Source organism: Saccopteryx bilineata, chromosome 2 (genome assembly GCF_036850765.1).
Source record: "Saccopteryx bilineata isolate mSacBil1 chromosome 2, mSacBil1_pri_phased_curated, whole genome shotgun sequence".
NCBI classification, from domain to species: Eukaryota; Metazoa; Chordata; class Mammalia; order Chiroptera; family Emballonuridae; genus Saccopteryx; species Saccopteryx bilineata.
The window spans coordinates 261,154,626-261,169,944 of NC_089491.1; the positions used below are offsets into that span (position 1 = coordinate 261,154,626).

The window sequence follows — 15,319 nt, forward strand, 5'->3', positions numbered from 1 at the left end:
CCGCCCAGACACACCCCTGCCTGCGACCTTCCCACTGTCATGCCTTGGCCTGCAATGTTCTCATGGTCCATTCAGATCTTTGCTTGAATGTCCCTCCTCAGAGCAGTGCCATCCCTCCCTCCTCGTACCCCCTTCCTTGTCCTTTGCACACACCACCTCCCAACACTGTATCTCCAGTCTAGTTCTTCCCCATCTGTCTCCCCTGTGGAAGGTGAGCTCCATGGGGGAAGGACTTTGTTTTGTTCACTGCTATGTCCTTGGGCCTTGTACAGGGTCTGGCATCTACTGAATAAATTAACAAAAACAGACTGACAGGTGGAGGGGGAAATGATGGATAGATGAATGGGTGGGAGAAATAAAAGATGGAAGGAGAAAAGGAAGGAAGGAAGGAAGGAAGGAAGGAAGGAAGGAAGGAAGGAAGGAAGGAAAGAAGGAAGGGGAAGGAAGGAAAAATGGATGGATGGATGGATGGATAAGAGATAGGATGGGTGGATAAATGAAGAATGTATGGAAGCACAGATCGAAACATGGATAGGTGGAAGGAAGGATGAATAAATCAATGGGAAGAACATAAAAGGATGAAAGGATGGAAAGATGGATGGATGCATGCATGGACTGACAGACAGATGGAGACACAGTCATACTGACACAAGATCTGTATGTGTGGGTCTGCTCCAAGGACTGGAGCCCAGGCTACAGCACAGCCCTCATCAGGCGGCTCAGAACCCTGAAGCCCCACCTCCTTCAGCCTGCCCCTTCCACAGGCTCCACCCCACAGGCCTGGCCCACTCAGGAAGTGACTGCAGAGGAGCATGGCTGGTGGGGGACCGGCCCCAGGCTTTATTGAGCATATTCCAGTAAAGGGTGGACCCTGAAACCTCCTCTCTTGCGTTCGCTGGCCCCAGAGCGGGCCTGGGCCTCAGCCACGGGGCCTGGCGCCGTTCAGCTACTGAGGAAGCAGCCCCGCTTATGCCACTTCTGGTCGCGGATGCGGCGCACAGACTGCAGCTGTGGCTGGTTGGCGTCCCACTCGTTCCAGTGGCGGTATTCTCCCCGCTCTAACACGTACTGGCGCCCACGGTAGCCAGGGAACTCATAGCCAACCCATCTGCCGGGACACCAAGGCTGGGGTGAGGACAGTCAGCCTCCACCTCCCGCCTCCAGCCCAGCTAAGCCTTTCAAAGCCAGCATCTGAGCATGCTCTCCACCTGTCTGAATTCCACCTTGGCTCCCTAGTGCCCTTGGGGTGAATTCAATCTCCTTCTCTTGCTCATAAGATCCTAAACTATGTATCTCTAGCCTCATCTCTCAGCATTCCTTCTTCAAGCCCCATGCTCCAGCCTCTCTGATTCTACTCTCTGTCAACTTTCAGGACTCTGAGCCTTTACACATGCTGTTCCTTCTGCCTAAGACACTCTTCCTTGCCTCATCCTTATCTCTTTCCCTCTTTCATTTATTTTCATCATATCTCAATTAGATGTCTCCTCCTACAGAAAGCCCTTCCTGATTCTCTCAGGTTGACTCAAGTGCCTTGCTGCGGCTCCCAGAGTCCCTATGCATCTCCCATCACAATCCTGATCACAGTGAAGTGTTAATGCCTGTTTATTTATCCATCTCCCTACCAGACTAAGAAATGCTTGAGGGCAGATGCTGTGTAATTCCTGTTGCCCCCATACTCTGCACACAGTAGATGCCCCCATACTCTGCACACAGTAGATGCCCAGTATTATCAGGGAGAGATGTCACCTTTCAAGGCTCATCCCCCAGATCACAAGCCCACAAGTGAGCTGTAGTCACCAACAAAGGAAAGGTGACCCTAAGGTTGTATTAACAGAGATATGGAGCCTAGAAAGAGGGAGGTGATGAGCCTGCTCCCCAGGTATTACTCAGGCCACACCTAGAGAACTACTATGTCGCCTCTTTCCCTGGTAAGAAGGACAAGGATTATGTAGAGGGGGGGAAAAATCTGAGCATCAGTTCAAGGGCCTGGGAATGTCCAGAAAAGGAGTGAAGACTTCGCTGGGAACAGGTAGAAGAAACAAACTTCACTTGAGTTCTTAGAAAGATAAAACTTTCTCTAAGTTAAGGCTTCCTGGAAATCCACTGGCACAAGAGTGCAAGCAATTGGGTATTGGTATCAGGAGGGCTCTCAAGTGGGGCTCTGCACAGGATGTAAACAGGAGGGCCTCCAAACTGAGAAGCAGGGAATGTCAGCTGTCCAGGACACAGTGAGAGAGATTCTGTTTAGAGCCAGAGGCATGACTGACTGCAGGACGGATGGGGCAGGGGCAAGAGTGGGGGTTGGGTCCCTTACGTCCCGTTGATGGCCCGGACGCTGGCCACCCGGTCCTGGAAGCCATAAGCCCAGAGGCTGGGCACATCATCGTCCACGATCTCCATCTTGCGGCCACCGAAAGCCGGGTTCTCAAACAGGTGAAGCTTGTGATCCGGACCGTCCTGGGGGTTGCGGGGCAAGATCGAAGTGTGAATCAGCCACTCCCGTGTCCAGAAGAGGGGTCAGGCAGGCTCCAGGCGCAGGAAAAATCAAGTCATCACAAAATAACACCCACCCCAAGCCCCTTGCCTAAGGGAGAGGATGCACGAGGTCCCTTCATCCCCAAGCCTCTTGCAAGAGGGATGGGGCCTGGGGAGATTCCTCCAGAGCTGATCTCCCTAGGAACCTTAGAGCCAGAGCTCCCTGACACCAAGAGTGGTCCTTTCGGGTCTCATTCAACCCCATCAGTTAGCATATAGTGAAACCGAGGCACAGAGAGGGTAGAAGGTCAAAATTAGTAATGCAGGATCATTCCTGCTGTACCAAACTAGACTCCGATTTGCTCTTCCCAGCTCTCCCCTCCCACTGCCCTCAAAGGAGCAGCAGCGATCCTGACAAGGGTGAGTGATGTAGGTGAGAGAGAAGAGTGGCATTTTAAAGTGTCACAGGGACTGAGTCCCTTTCAGGTGTTTGAGAAATGCAAGCCAAGCACCTGAGCTGTTTAGCAGGTACTTTGTGAAGCCATTCCCCAGGCTGTGTTTCTCTGACGGCGGTAACTGATCTGACACTGGACCATACGGCTCAGCATTTCAATAGGATCACAGAGGAAGGGCCAGTGCCCTGCCAGCTCATTCAAGAGGAAATCCTGATGTCCCGACCCCCAGACGGGTGACCATTCAATAAGCCAGCACAATCACTTGGGTCAGAAATAATGAGGGCCCTTCCCAGGCCGGATCCATTCTGGCCAAGCCCTCAGCCAAGCTTGCAGAACAAACTGGTCTGACCAGCTCCCCGCACATCCTGCTTCTAAGAGCCCCCTGAAGAGGGCAGCACCTGTACTTACAATGTGCAGAGGTCGGAGGGACAGGAGGCTGTCACTGTGGTAGCTGTTGGACCAGGCGTCCCAGCGAGGGTAATCCCCCTTCTCCAGGACAAACTGCTCCCCGCGGAAGGCCCTGCGCTCGAATGCCAGCCACCTGCAGGGGAGAAGAGACCCAGGTCACCTCTGCTACAAATGAGAGAGAACCCAAGTCTAGTGAGAGAAGAGCCCATAGCTGCTGATCTTTGACCTTGCACCCTCCTGCCAATCCTATTACTGGTCCTGGGTCCTATTATTGAAGGACCTACTGGGACATACAAGGAGCTGAGATTCTGAGCCAGAAAATGGTCCTGGGACATAGTATTGAGAATCTACTTCATGCGCGGCCTCTGTGTAGGGTGCTCGGAAAAGTCCTTTTGCACAATGTCTGGCACACAGTAAGTATTCCATAGATGGCATTATTATTATTACTACTGTTATATTCTTATTATTTATGTGCATCATTGTGTTCATTTACAAAACCTCTCTCTGAAGTATGTCCCATTGTTGTCCCCTTTTGACAGATGAGAAAACAGAGTCCCAGAGGGTTGAGCACCTTGACCAGGATCATGTAGGACTTAGTGCCAGCAAGCACTGAGTCCAACTGGGACACCCACGTGCCGTGTGAACCTGGACCTGACACTTAACCACTTTGGTCTCCGTGACTTCACCTGTCCAGTGCGGATAAGAACGGCGCCTCTCTCCTAGGGCAGGTGTAAGGATTCGGTGATAGAATGCATGTTGAATTTTAGATGGTATAATTATTGCAATTATAATTGCACGGAGCTAGGTGCTGCGCTGTCTTCCGCTGTCCTCTTCCTACGGTACTCTATTTTCCACAGAGACAGAGAGCTAGAAGGATTCTAAGTGAATAACAGGTCGACTCCCTCATTTTACAGATGGGAAAACTGAGGCCAGAGAGGGAAAAGGAGTTGCCTCAGGCCCCACAGCAGGACTAGCGCTCAAACCCAAACCTCCCAACTCCTAGAAGGTTCAGGGCTGTGAGGAGGGGCTGGGGTCCAGGTACTCACGGCCCGGACTCCACCTGGATGGAGCCCACCTTCTCCAGCAGGCTGTCGGTCAGGTTGGGGCACTCGGCGGAGAGCTCGCACCGTTTGCCCTGGAAGTTCTCCATTTCATACACGGTCACCTGGAAGGGCAGCGTCCTGAGCATCACAGTGGGGCGAGGCTCGCGGCCCCAGTCCCTGTGCTGCACCGTCGGTCCTCCGTGGGACGGTGGAGGCTGGTACATGCATAAGCTCCAACAGCTCGGCGCTGTGCCAGGCTGGAGCCAGCGCCGCCGCAGGCTTGCACTGCCCCCTAGTGGCCGCCTCCAGAGAACTCAACGAAACCCGAGATTGCCATGTCGCTCTCGGGGCGGGAGCCAGTTGAGAACGTAATAGCGTACAACGACCCCAGGAAGGACTGTAGGGAAACGAAGCCGCTTACAGCCAGAAGGAAATGTGGACCCCGTTCTAAACTTTTCAATCGAGGCCAGAAATCGATATTTTCCTTAACGTGAAATATCTCCATTTTAAACAGCCCGTGCAGGACCATTTATACAGGCGTTTGGCTGACCTACGCCTGCCCCAGGCCCAGAGAGGAGAGGGCTGCAAAGGCAGAGGAAGCCGTGGCCTCGCCCCGCCTGGAAGCGCGCACTGTCTCTGTGAGAAGTCCTCGGGGAGCCTCTGCTCTGGCCTTTTTATAGAAGGCTTAGGCAGGGGTATCGGGATTTGTGTGTCAGCCAGCTCTTTTAACCGTGCCCTGGTGCTGGACAGGGCGAGGCCCAAGATGCCAGCAGGAGGCAGGAAGGCCCAGCAGGGGCACCCACCTTCCCAGGGGGCAGCTGCTTCTGGGGATCTGCCAACGTCTTCAGCGGTCAATAGATAACACGGAAATCTACCCAGGGGGGCAGCTGAGGGTCTGCCGGGCAGGGCTGGCCCGATGCCACCCATGGATGAGGCCCAGAGCCAGGCAGGCCTCTCTGCTGCTCTTCCCCTGCCTGTCCCCGCTGCCCAACTCGGGTTAAAGCTACCAGCTCATCCTCAGAAATGCGCCTGCCCCCAGTTACTTCCTTAATCAACCCATCCTGGGCAGTCTGGACTTAAAGCCCCCAAAGGCAGTTTAGAGAGGGTGGAGCCAACAAATTGCAACTGTCAGCTGGCATTGGCAACAGCACATGCATTTAGCTCTCACACCCACTCTGGGGGCTAAGGAGTGTGGGTGTTATTCCCATTTTAAATATGGGACTGTTGAGGCCCAGAGAGGGCTGGAAATTGGACCAAGGTCAGCAGAGGATCCATGCCATGATTCTTGAGACCCCTGGGCATCTGTGCCACAGGGAGGGTGTATGTGATCAGTTCCATCTTGCGGACAAGGGCCCAGAACAAGAAAGATGCAGGAAAGTCATGAAGCAAGTTTACAGCAGAGTGGTAAGGTGTCCTCCACTCCCTGCTGGCTCCATTCTGGAGTGAAGCTGACCTGGAGGCCTAAGAGCAGCCCTGGGCCCACAGCCCCCGGTCCCCTCTGTGCCCAGTACCTTGTAGCTGCCCCCGAGGCCTCCATGGCTCTTGCCGGCTGCAGCCTGCTCCAGTGCTCCGTGTTGCTCTGCCATCCCCCCAGGAGCTCCTGTGGCTTCAACCAAAGGAAAACAGGTCACTAGGTCCATTTGAGGATGAGCTACAGAACTTGGCTGCCTATGGGATGCAGTCATTACTCAGGACCTACATTCAGTCTTTCTGACATTCAACAAACATTCGCTGAGCACCTATCACGGGCCTACCATGGGTTAGTGGGATCATGATCCCCATTTTGCAGAGTGGAACCCCAAGGCCCAGCTAGGTGAGGTCACTTCCCTGAGGCCTGGATTGGGCTCCAAAGCCCATGCCCTTTGCCCATACTCAACTGTTCCCCCAAAGCAGGGTTCTCGGAGCTCCGTGCAGACACCACCTCCAAGCCTGCTCAGAGGGCCGGCTTCCGGGGTTTCCTCCCCAGGGATGTCTCCCACCGCCACCGCCCAGGCTGTGGTCTTTTGTTCACTCATTACTCTGTTCACCAGATTCCATGAGCACCTACCCCATGCCTGGCCCTGTGCCGGGTGTTCAGGATAAACAGGAGACCACAGACTGGTGGGAGATGGACAGGCAGACAGACAAAGAAAGCATGATGCAAGCCCAGGTCCTGGGACACCGGCTGCAGCCCAGTTTCCATTTGCATTGATGGAGCACAGACTGCGTCCCAGCCACATAGAGAAACAGACTCAGAGGCTCCCCTCCACCCCTGCGAGGGCCATGACACACAACACAGGCTCGGCAGTAGTCATGTGGAAGGGGCCTCCTGATTGTCGCACATGCACGGACACATGGGACCATTCAGTTTGTCAACACAGGCATGTGCATGCACACACAAACTCACACAGACTCCCATGGTTGTTGTACACAGTCACATCCACCACACAGATGGCTTCTCTGTCTCTTTTACACACACGTGCCTGTCTGACATCCACAGCGGTCCACAGGCACCCATATCTATACCCCACACCACGCTGCCACCCACCCCTGCTTCAGGAACGCACAGCTGGGCGACCCATGTGCTGAGGACACAGGCTTGATGATGCACAACCTGCTGGCTGGCTGGCCGGCCTGTGCCTGGTCTCGGCAGGAACGAGGGCCTGGTCCAGCTCAGGGAGGATTTGGAAGACATGGCAGCACCCACAGATGCCCAGTCCCCTACCTCATCTGTGCTCAGCCCCCTCCTGACACATAGGCTCAGGAGCTCTGGCCACTGCCCTCTGACATAAGCTGGGCTTGGCAGCTGTCATGAGTCCTCCCTCTCGGTGCCAACCCTCAGGTGGGTCCCCAGTTCGGGCAGAGCCAGTTCTGCACACCCATGGAGCCCGCCAAAGGTCCGGGCCTGCTAGGACAGCTCTTGCCTCCTCACCCTGCTTATTCCAGAATGAACCTGTCGCTGTCGCCTTGGGAAGAGCAGAGGGGCCAGCACCGTCTGCAGACAGTCTGCCTTTACAAGGAGTGTCCTATTTATGGGCGCTTTCTGACAGCCCAGCCAGCACATCCGCCTGCTGAGGCAGCGGCCTGTCCACCTAATTCTGTCCAGGCCATTTCACTCCAACAATGGCCCCAGGGAGGCCCCAGTGCTGATCCTCAGCCATGGCCTCCGACAGGCCTCAGCAGCTCTGTGGGAAGCCCAACAGCACCAGGAGGGCTCTGGGGGTGTACAGTTCTCCAGTGATCACCCCCATTCCTTCTTTGGCTTCTCGGTGCCACCATGTTCCTATTGGGGTATGTGACATCCTCGGAAAGGCTCCAGTTCTTGAAGTGAGGAACCTCAGAATTCCTCTTTTTCTATGTGCCATGTGGCCTAACATTTATGTCAGATCACCTTAAACATAACTTCCAAATTGGGTGCAGATCCATCCAACCATGTCCATGGGGTGCTCCAACAGACCCACCAAAGACTGGTTTTCTTCATATAAAAGGCATCTATCTACAAAAAATAACAGCTATGGCTTCCTGAAGACCTATTATGTGTGAGTCACCGTACAGGCTTCAGGGCACTATATACTCCTCACCCAGCCCTGTTTTGGGGAGGAATTATGGTCCCTATTTTATAGATGGTTCAGAAACTGCATTCAAAGAGATGAGGTCACTTACCCACGTCACACAGCAGAGAGGAGGAGGAGGTGCTGGCTTGCTCCAGGGCCTGGCTTTTAGCCTCGACAGAAGTAAAGGTGATTGTGACAGTCACCTTATTTATGACCACAGAAGTACATCCATGCATTTGTAAGTGTCTGACGATGTAAGGTTTCCTATGACAGGTATTTCATGATTACCAAATGAATAAAACGAGGGACAAAGGAATGAATGGTTAAGGAACAGCGCTTTCTTTTGTTATTTTCGGTGCAATTTCTCAGGTCAGCCTGGAACCCAGTCATCACATCCCTGCGATGCTGGTAGAAGACCGGGTGGCAGCGGGACTCAGGAGACAGGTGGACCTGTGGGACCCTGAGTGAGTTCATGGAGCTCTCAGAGCCTCGGTCTCTGCAAGGAAATGGCGAACCTTCTCTCCCCTCGAGTCACTGACTGATCATGAAAGCAAAACACTGGGCAGTCTACTTCTTTCTTCCATTTATTTACTGAGGACCCTGCCTATTGCGGACAGTTCAAACCAAGGCGGTACTTCCTGGTATAAAGTGCAGAACTATTTTTTGGTTTTTTTTAAGATTTTTTATTTATTTACTCATTTTAGAGAAGGGGGGAGAGAGGGAGGGGAGGAGCAGGAAGCATCAACTCCCATATGTGCCTTGACCGGGCAAGCCCAGGGTTTCGAACTGGCGACCTCAGCATTCCAGGTCGACATTTTATCCACTGCATCACTACAGGTCAGGCGTACAGAACTGGTTTTGATCCCTTAATTGGGAGGCAGTCACCACCTGCTAGGGATATGAGGGGGAAGACTGAGGTGGAGACAGCCTCCATGACGGTGTGACTCCCCGCCCATCAGACCCTTTAGGATCCTGAGGACCTGCTCTGTGCCCAGCACTGTCACTTGTCGAGTTCTCAGCTTTGGCACTGTTGCCATTTGAGGCCGGGTCATGCTCTGTGGTGGGGCTGTCCTGTGCAGTGTAGGATACTGGGAAGCACCCCTGGATCCTACCCACTAGATGCCAGTAGCATCTCCCTCCCCTCCTTGTGATAACCAAAAACATCTTCTGTCATTGCCAGATGTCGCCTGGGGAGCACCATCCACCCATGAGAACCGCTGCTTTAAACACTCACCCACTGACGTCACTATCAGCATTTCCAGTTTAGAGAACCGAGGCTCAGAGATCTCTCACCGCTGGGAGGTGGCAGAGTAAAGATTCAACCCCACACTGAATGGAAAGCCTGCTTTTTTGCCCATGGGCCCCTTCTCCCAGGACCCCAGCCACTCTCTCCCGCTGCCTGGCCCCCAGATTTGCACAGAAGAGAGATCAACTTAGCCAGTGATGGGCGTGCATGCATGGGAGAGTCCATTCATCTGCGCACTGACACGCCAACTTCTCCAATGCAACTTGCATCAAAGCTTTATTTGCTGTTTTTGCAGTCTGAATGCAACATCTTTGTACATGCAAAGGTCATCTTGTTTTACGGCAGTTGACTAGACTCCAACTGCTCTTGGTGTGCATATGAAACCTCTTTACAAAATATAAAAGCACTTGTCGACATCCAATACTCTGTGAGGTCCAGGGAGCCCCGTTGTTTTAATGTTAAAAAACATAGACTTTTTGCTAGGTGAATTCTCAGTCTCGCTCAAAGAGGTCCTTTCTGGGATGGGATAAAGTGCCTCTTGCCCACCTTCTGTGCAGACCTCAACTTCCGTGCAGGATAAATCAATAAGTCGTCCCTTGCCATATTGTGGTTTACTTTTCGTGGTCTCACTGTATTGCGGATTTTAAAATTGTATATATCTAATCTTGTATTGTGAATTTTTTGCTATATTGCAGGATTTGTGGAATATAAATATTTTATGGATTTATTATTTTAATTATTTTTATAGTAAAATAAGAATTTTTAGCCTAAAATATTAATTAAAACATATTAAAATATTAAATCCAAATAAAATATGATACTTAGCACACAGCAAATCAGTACAGTAATTATTTGTTAAATAACTGATCGGAGTCCACACACCCTCCAGCACTCATAGGCCACCAGGTGGCGCTATGGATTTTCTCAGAACACTTGAAACTCAAACAATTGATATTTTATGGACACTGAACAGTTGCCCACTAGGTTGAATGATATCTTAGAGCAGTTAGTTGTCTCCTCCCACAGGGTAGATCACACACAGCCAGCCCTGGCTCACCCCCTGACAGTGTAGCTGCTCTCAGGGCTGAGGACCTGGGTAGTGGAAGGGATTGCATCATGGGCTCAGATTTGCATAATGCAATCCTCAAACACACCCCTTCACAGCAAGCTCAGTAGAAGATAAAGAGGCATCAGAGAGTCAAGTCCCAGCTCAGGGGCAGAGAGTCCTCCTGCCTTCTGCACCATGGCCTGGACCCTCTTCCTCCTCCTCCTTGCTCACTGCCCTAGGGAAAACAGACGTCACACACCAGCCTTTGGAGGGATCCTCTGCTCTGGTTCTTTATTCCTGACATGTGTCTACTTTGTTTTCAGGGGGCAGTTCTTAGGCTGTGGTGACTCAGGAGCCCTCTATGACTGTGTCCCCAGGAGGGATAGTCACTCGCACCTGTGGCTCCAGCACTGGAACCTTCACCAATGGTCACTATCCATACTGGTTCCAGCAGAAGTCTGGCGAAGCCCCCAGGACACTGATTTATAATACAAACAATAAGCCCTCCTGGACATCCGCCCGGTTCTCAGGCTCCATCATGGAGGGCAAAGCTGCCCTGACGATCTCGGGGGCCCAGGCCGAGGACGAGGCTGAGTACCACTGCTGGCTGGTGTCCAGTACTGCTCGGCACAGTGAGAGACCGAGATGGGGAACCAGGACATAAACCTCCCTGGTGTAGTGACATTAGAAAGATGCAACTTCAAAAATAAGAAAGCCCTTACAGAAGGGATGGAAGGTTAAAAATAATAATAATAAAAGCGGGGGCGGGGGGAGGGGGGGACGCTGGAGGATGAGTTCTGACACCAGCAGGGGGCGCTGGTGGACTGTGCCTGAGAGCTCAGGGTTCTGGGCCAGGCAGACAGAAAATACTCTACTGGCTCTTGCACACTTGGGTAGGCAGTGTCCTCACTGAAGTGTGACTTTCCTGCACCTGGTCCCCAATAGCCACATGAGCACTAGGCCCAGACCCACACACTTGCCTCATGTCTAATCTTTCTTTCACGGAGTCACTGTTTATTTCTGATCTAAACCAAAGATAGATGGACAATCACACAACAAAAAGTAAATTTGATCGAAAAAAATAAAATGTGACCTTCAGTGCTACCTGGCATCAATAGGAGACACCAGGGGAGGGACTGTCTCAGTGCCAACAGTTAGGCCTCAGCAAGCAGAGCTCTGGGCTCTCTGTCATGGCCCGGGTTCCTCCCCTCCCCTCCTCACTCCCTGCACAGGAAGTTTCTTTAGTGGACCGTGAAAGGATGTGGGGGGACATTAGCACTGCCTTTTGCTCCTGCCATCTGTGCCCAGCTGGTGAGTTGTCCCATGTGTTCTTCTATCTTCTAACCCTGCTCCCTGGGTGCTGGGTCAGATGGTGCTGTCTAGGCTATAAAGAAAGGTGGGGGGTTGGGAGGATGTAGGCTAAGCTATTGTTTTTATTCTAACAAAGGTGTTTAAGACACCAGGAACTAATAGAAAATTACCTGTCCCCAAAATATCACTTATGATAACAGTGAATAGTTGCACAAATGACTCAACGATGAGCAAGAACAATCCATATCATATTCAGAAAACTTCTCTTTCCCTCTCAGGATGGACTAGGGCAATATAAGGTATATGTGCCCTCCCTGGGTGATGGTGGCCCTGGAATCTGGGGGGAGCAGATGTGAGGAGGCGGGGTCAGCCCACAGCCACTGTTCTCTCAGAGATGAAGGCACTGCCCAGTGGAAGCTCCTCTGGGTCAGACAGTGTCCTGCAGGACCCACAGGGGGCGCTGCTCTGTCTGTTTCCTGCATGAGAGGGGAATTCCCCCTGCCCATGCCCCACCCTGGGTGTTTCTCTCAAATCCAGAGTATCAAAAACTCCTAATTCTGTCGGAATTATTTGGCTTCTAATTCTCACCCAGCACTGCCCCACAGGAAATATTAATTGAGCGCAGGACCTGGAGAATGCCTGTGACGGTCTGAGGAGCGGCCGACCTCAGGGGTCCCTGCTGCACAAGGGTCTTCATGGTGGACTGTGTCCCAAGTCCATTAGCCCTTCATCGGCATCATGTCGGCTGTTATTACCCTGTTATTTCTCATTTAATTTAGCATTTTATATTAACTTATGGAAACTGAGAATTTGCATTTTCAGCTTTGTAATTCCTTTTCTTGAGTGTAAATACTCTTCATCTCAAAGTTTGATACAAATTTTCTTTCTTTCTAAAGACTTTCAGCTATATGCTTGTGTAATAGAGAAATAATTTACTATAAATTTGTTCTATTTTATGCGTTGCGGCTCAAACACACATGAAGAGAAAAAGAATGAATCATGCAAGTTTAATATAGAGAGGATTGGCTAGTGATTTCAAAGGAAATAGCATAAATCATAGTTTCATTTCACACTGTGATGAAAGTCCATCATGTGTGTTATCGTCAGCAAGGCATAGCAGGGAGTTTGGGTCACAAGCTCACTTGATGAGTACAAGCTGGTGACAGTCACTGGTCCAGTGGCCCCAGGAGGGTGTCAGCGGCACAGGGCAGTGGAGTCAGAGACCCACCCTTGCAGGGCCAGTGAGACCTGAACACACACCCCTGACCTTCTGCCGCAGCTCAGCGGGAGGACGGCCTGATCAAAGGAAGAGCAGATGGGACCCAGAGGCTCCTAATACAACCTTCCTATGTCCAAGACCCAGTAAAACTCAGCACTCCTTATATCAAGAATCAGAAAGTTAAAACCCTGAATGAGAAATAAGAATCTACAGTGAGATGAACTAGATGAAGAAATATTGTGACAGATATTTTGAAAAAAATCCTAAAATCCATGTTTAAAGCAACAAAAATCAGTAACATAGATGTAAAGGAGAAAAACTCAGAGTTTAAATCGAAGTCGTGGACACAAAGGGAAATTATAAAATGAAAGACAATAGGTGAAATGAAATAAACTCTAAGAGGCCCTGGCCGGTTGGCTCAGTGGTAGAGTGTCAGGCCAGTGTGTGAAAGTCCTGGGTTCAATTCCCAGTCAGGGCACACAGAAGCGCTCATCTGCTTCTCCACCCCACCCTCTCTCACTTCTCTTTGTCTCTCTCTCTTTCTCTCTCTCTCTCATTTTCTCTTCTCTAATCCTGCAGCCATAGCTTGATTGTAACAAATTGACTCCATGGTCTCCACCTCAGGACCTAAGAAAATGGCTCTGGTTGCAATTAAGCAATGACCCAGATGGGCAGAGCATCGCCCCTAGTGGGCTTGTCTGGTGAATCCCAGTTCAGGTGCATGTGGGATTCTGTCTTTGCTTCCCCTCCTGTCACTTAAAAAAGAAAGAAAGAGAAAAAGGAAACTGTAGGAAATCAAGGGTAGGTCAACTTGTATTTATTTGTTTGTTTATTTATTTATTTATTTATATTTTATTTTTCTGAAGTTGGAAACAGGGAGGCAGTCAGACAGACTTCCGCATGCGCCCGACCAGAATCCAACCGGCATGCTCACCAGGGGGCGATGCTCTGCCCATCCGGGGCGTCGCTCTGTTGCGACCAGAGCCATTCTAGCACCTGAGGCAGAGGCTATGGAGCCATCCTCAGCGCCTGGGCCAACTTTGCTCCAATGGAGCCTCGGCTGCGGGAGGGGAAGAGAGAGACAGAGAGGAAGGAGAAGGGGAGGGGTGGAGAAGCAGATGGGCGCTTCTCTTGTGTGCCCTGGCTGGGAATCAAACCCGGGACTCCTGCATGCCAGGCTGACGCTCTACCACTGAGCCAACCGGCCAGGGCCAACTTGTTTTATCTATCATCTATTTAATCTATCTGAAAAAAGAACCAACATTGTTTCTTCTGATAGTTCCAAAACCATGAATATTCCCTAGGGTGTCACTAGGGGGGGCTATGATCTTCTCAGAAGTGCAAGCCTGCAAAAAACTCAAATGCTTCTAGCTGAAATGGGATCTGCACCCACACACATGACCCGAGTTAGAGGCAATAGCAGATGCTTCCACTCAAGAGATAGACTCAGAGCTCACAACCACCACCCCCTCCTCCTGAGAGGGAAGCTGAGAACTGTGCTGAGGACCCAGAATTGGGTGGTGCTTTGGGCTCATATTTGCATAATGCACATTCAAACACACACTTTACTCAGGGGGCTTAGAAGATGAAGGGACACCACAGAGACCAGCACCATCATGAGGTCAGGGGAACTAGGAGACTCTCCACCGTGACCCTGACTCCTCTCCTCCTCCTTCCACTCCTCACTCTCTGCCCAGGTTCATGGACATTTCAGAGACCAGCCTTTGGAGGAACCCCGCTGCCTTCATTCTTCATTCCTGATGGTGTTTGTTTCTATTTCAGGGTGCAGTTCTCAGGCTGTGGTGACTCAGGAGCCCTCTATGACCGTGTTCCCATAAGAGACAGTCACTCTCACCTGCAGCTCCAGCCCTGGAGGGGTCATCAACAGTAACTCTCCACACTGGTTCCAGGAGGAGTCTGGCCAGGTCCCCAGGACACTGATTTATGATACAAGAAAAAAGTTCTTCTGAACCCCCACCCGGTTCTCAGGCTCTATTGTGGGGGACAAAGCTGCCCTGAGAGGCTGGGGTCCAGTGGGGAAGTGAGGTAAAACCCCCGGCTCAGTGCACCCTCTGCTCTAATGTCCCATCTCCTGTTCACAGAGGCTGCATCTTGCTAGTGTGGGCTCAGAGGTCCATGCTCTGAGGCCCCAGAGGAGGGAATCAAATCAATATTGCTAAGCTCTAAAATGTTCTAACCCACCATTTTATGAAAACAAACTGATCTTAAAAACAAGACCAATGTAATCAACAATTCCATAAGTAATGGACAAGAAAAGCAGAAGGAAACTTATACACACATGGACACACACGCAACACAGTCACGTCTGAATGTAGCTTGGCCAGCATTTAGTAACAAGACAAAACTTAATAATATAGTATAATAACCAACACAAACAGAGTCACTTTCAAATGGAGTTGGAGCCTCCATCCCAGAGGTATTTCCCTTCGTGTCCTTCTTCTCAAACTTCTGTGCTAGATGAGGGAAAATAATCCTTGGGCTGTGACAAAGTGAGCGTTTATTCCAAACAACTGTCTACAAAGTTAACAGGAGAGCTCACATCCTGCCTACAGGGCTGAAA

At 51.2% G+C, this 15,319-nt stretch overlaps 1 protein-coding gene across 4 annotated transcripts; it reads right to left on the reverse strand.

The window, feature by feature from the left end:
* Positions 1-815: 815 nt before the first annotated feature.
* Positions 816-7,373, reverse strand: CRYBB3 (crystallin beta B3). Of its 4 annotated transcripts, none has more exons than XM_066255041.1 (6): positions 7,293-7,373; positions 5,893-5,981; positions 4,385-4,503; positions 3,339-3,471; positions 2,315-2,457; positions 816-1,108 (listed from the first exon to the last, which is right to left on the reverse strand). In XM_066255041.1, the coding sequence occupies exons 2-6, from the start codon at positions 5,965-5,967 to the stop codon at positions 943-945; spliced, it is 636 nt and encodes a 211-aa protein (XP_066111138.1). In that variant the 5' UTR covers positions 5,968-5,981; positions 7,293-7,373; the 3' UTR covers positions 816-942. The 4 variants fall into 4 exon arrangements, with proteins under 4 accessions (XP_066111138.1, XP_066111137.1, XP_066111139.1 ...); XM_066255040.1 differs by having other exon boundaries at positions 5,893-5,987; XM_066255042.1 differs by having other exon boundaries at positions 5,893-5,987; positions 7,314-7,369.
* Between the last annotated feature and the right edge of the window lie 7,946 nt (positions 7,374-15,319).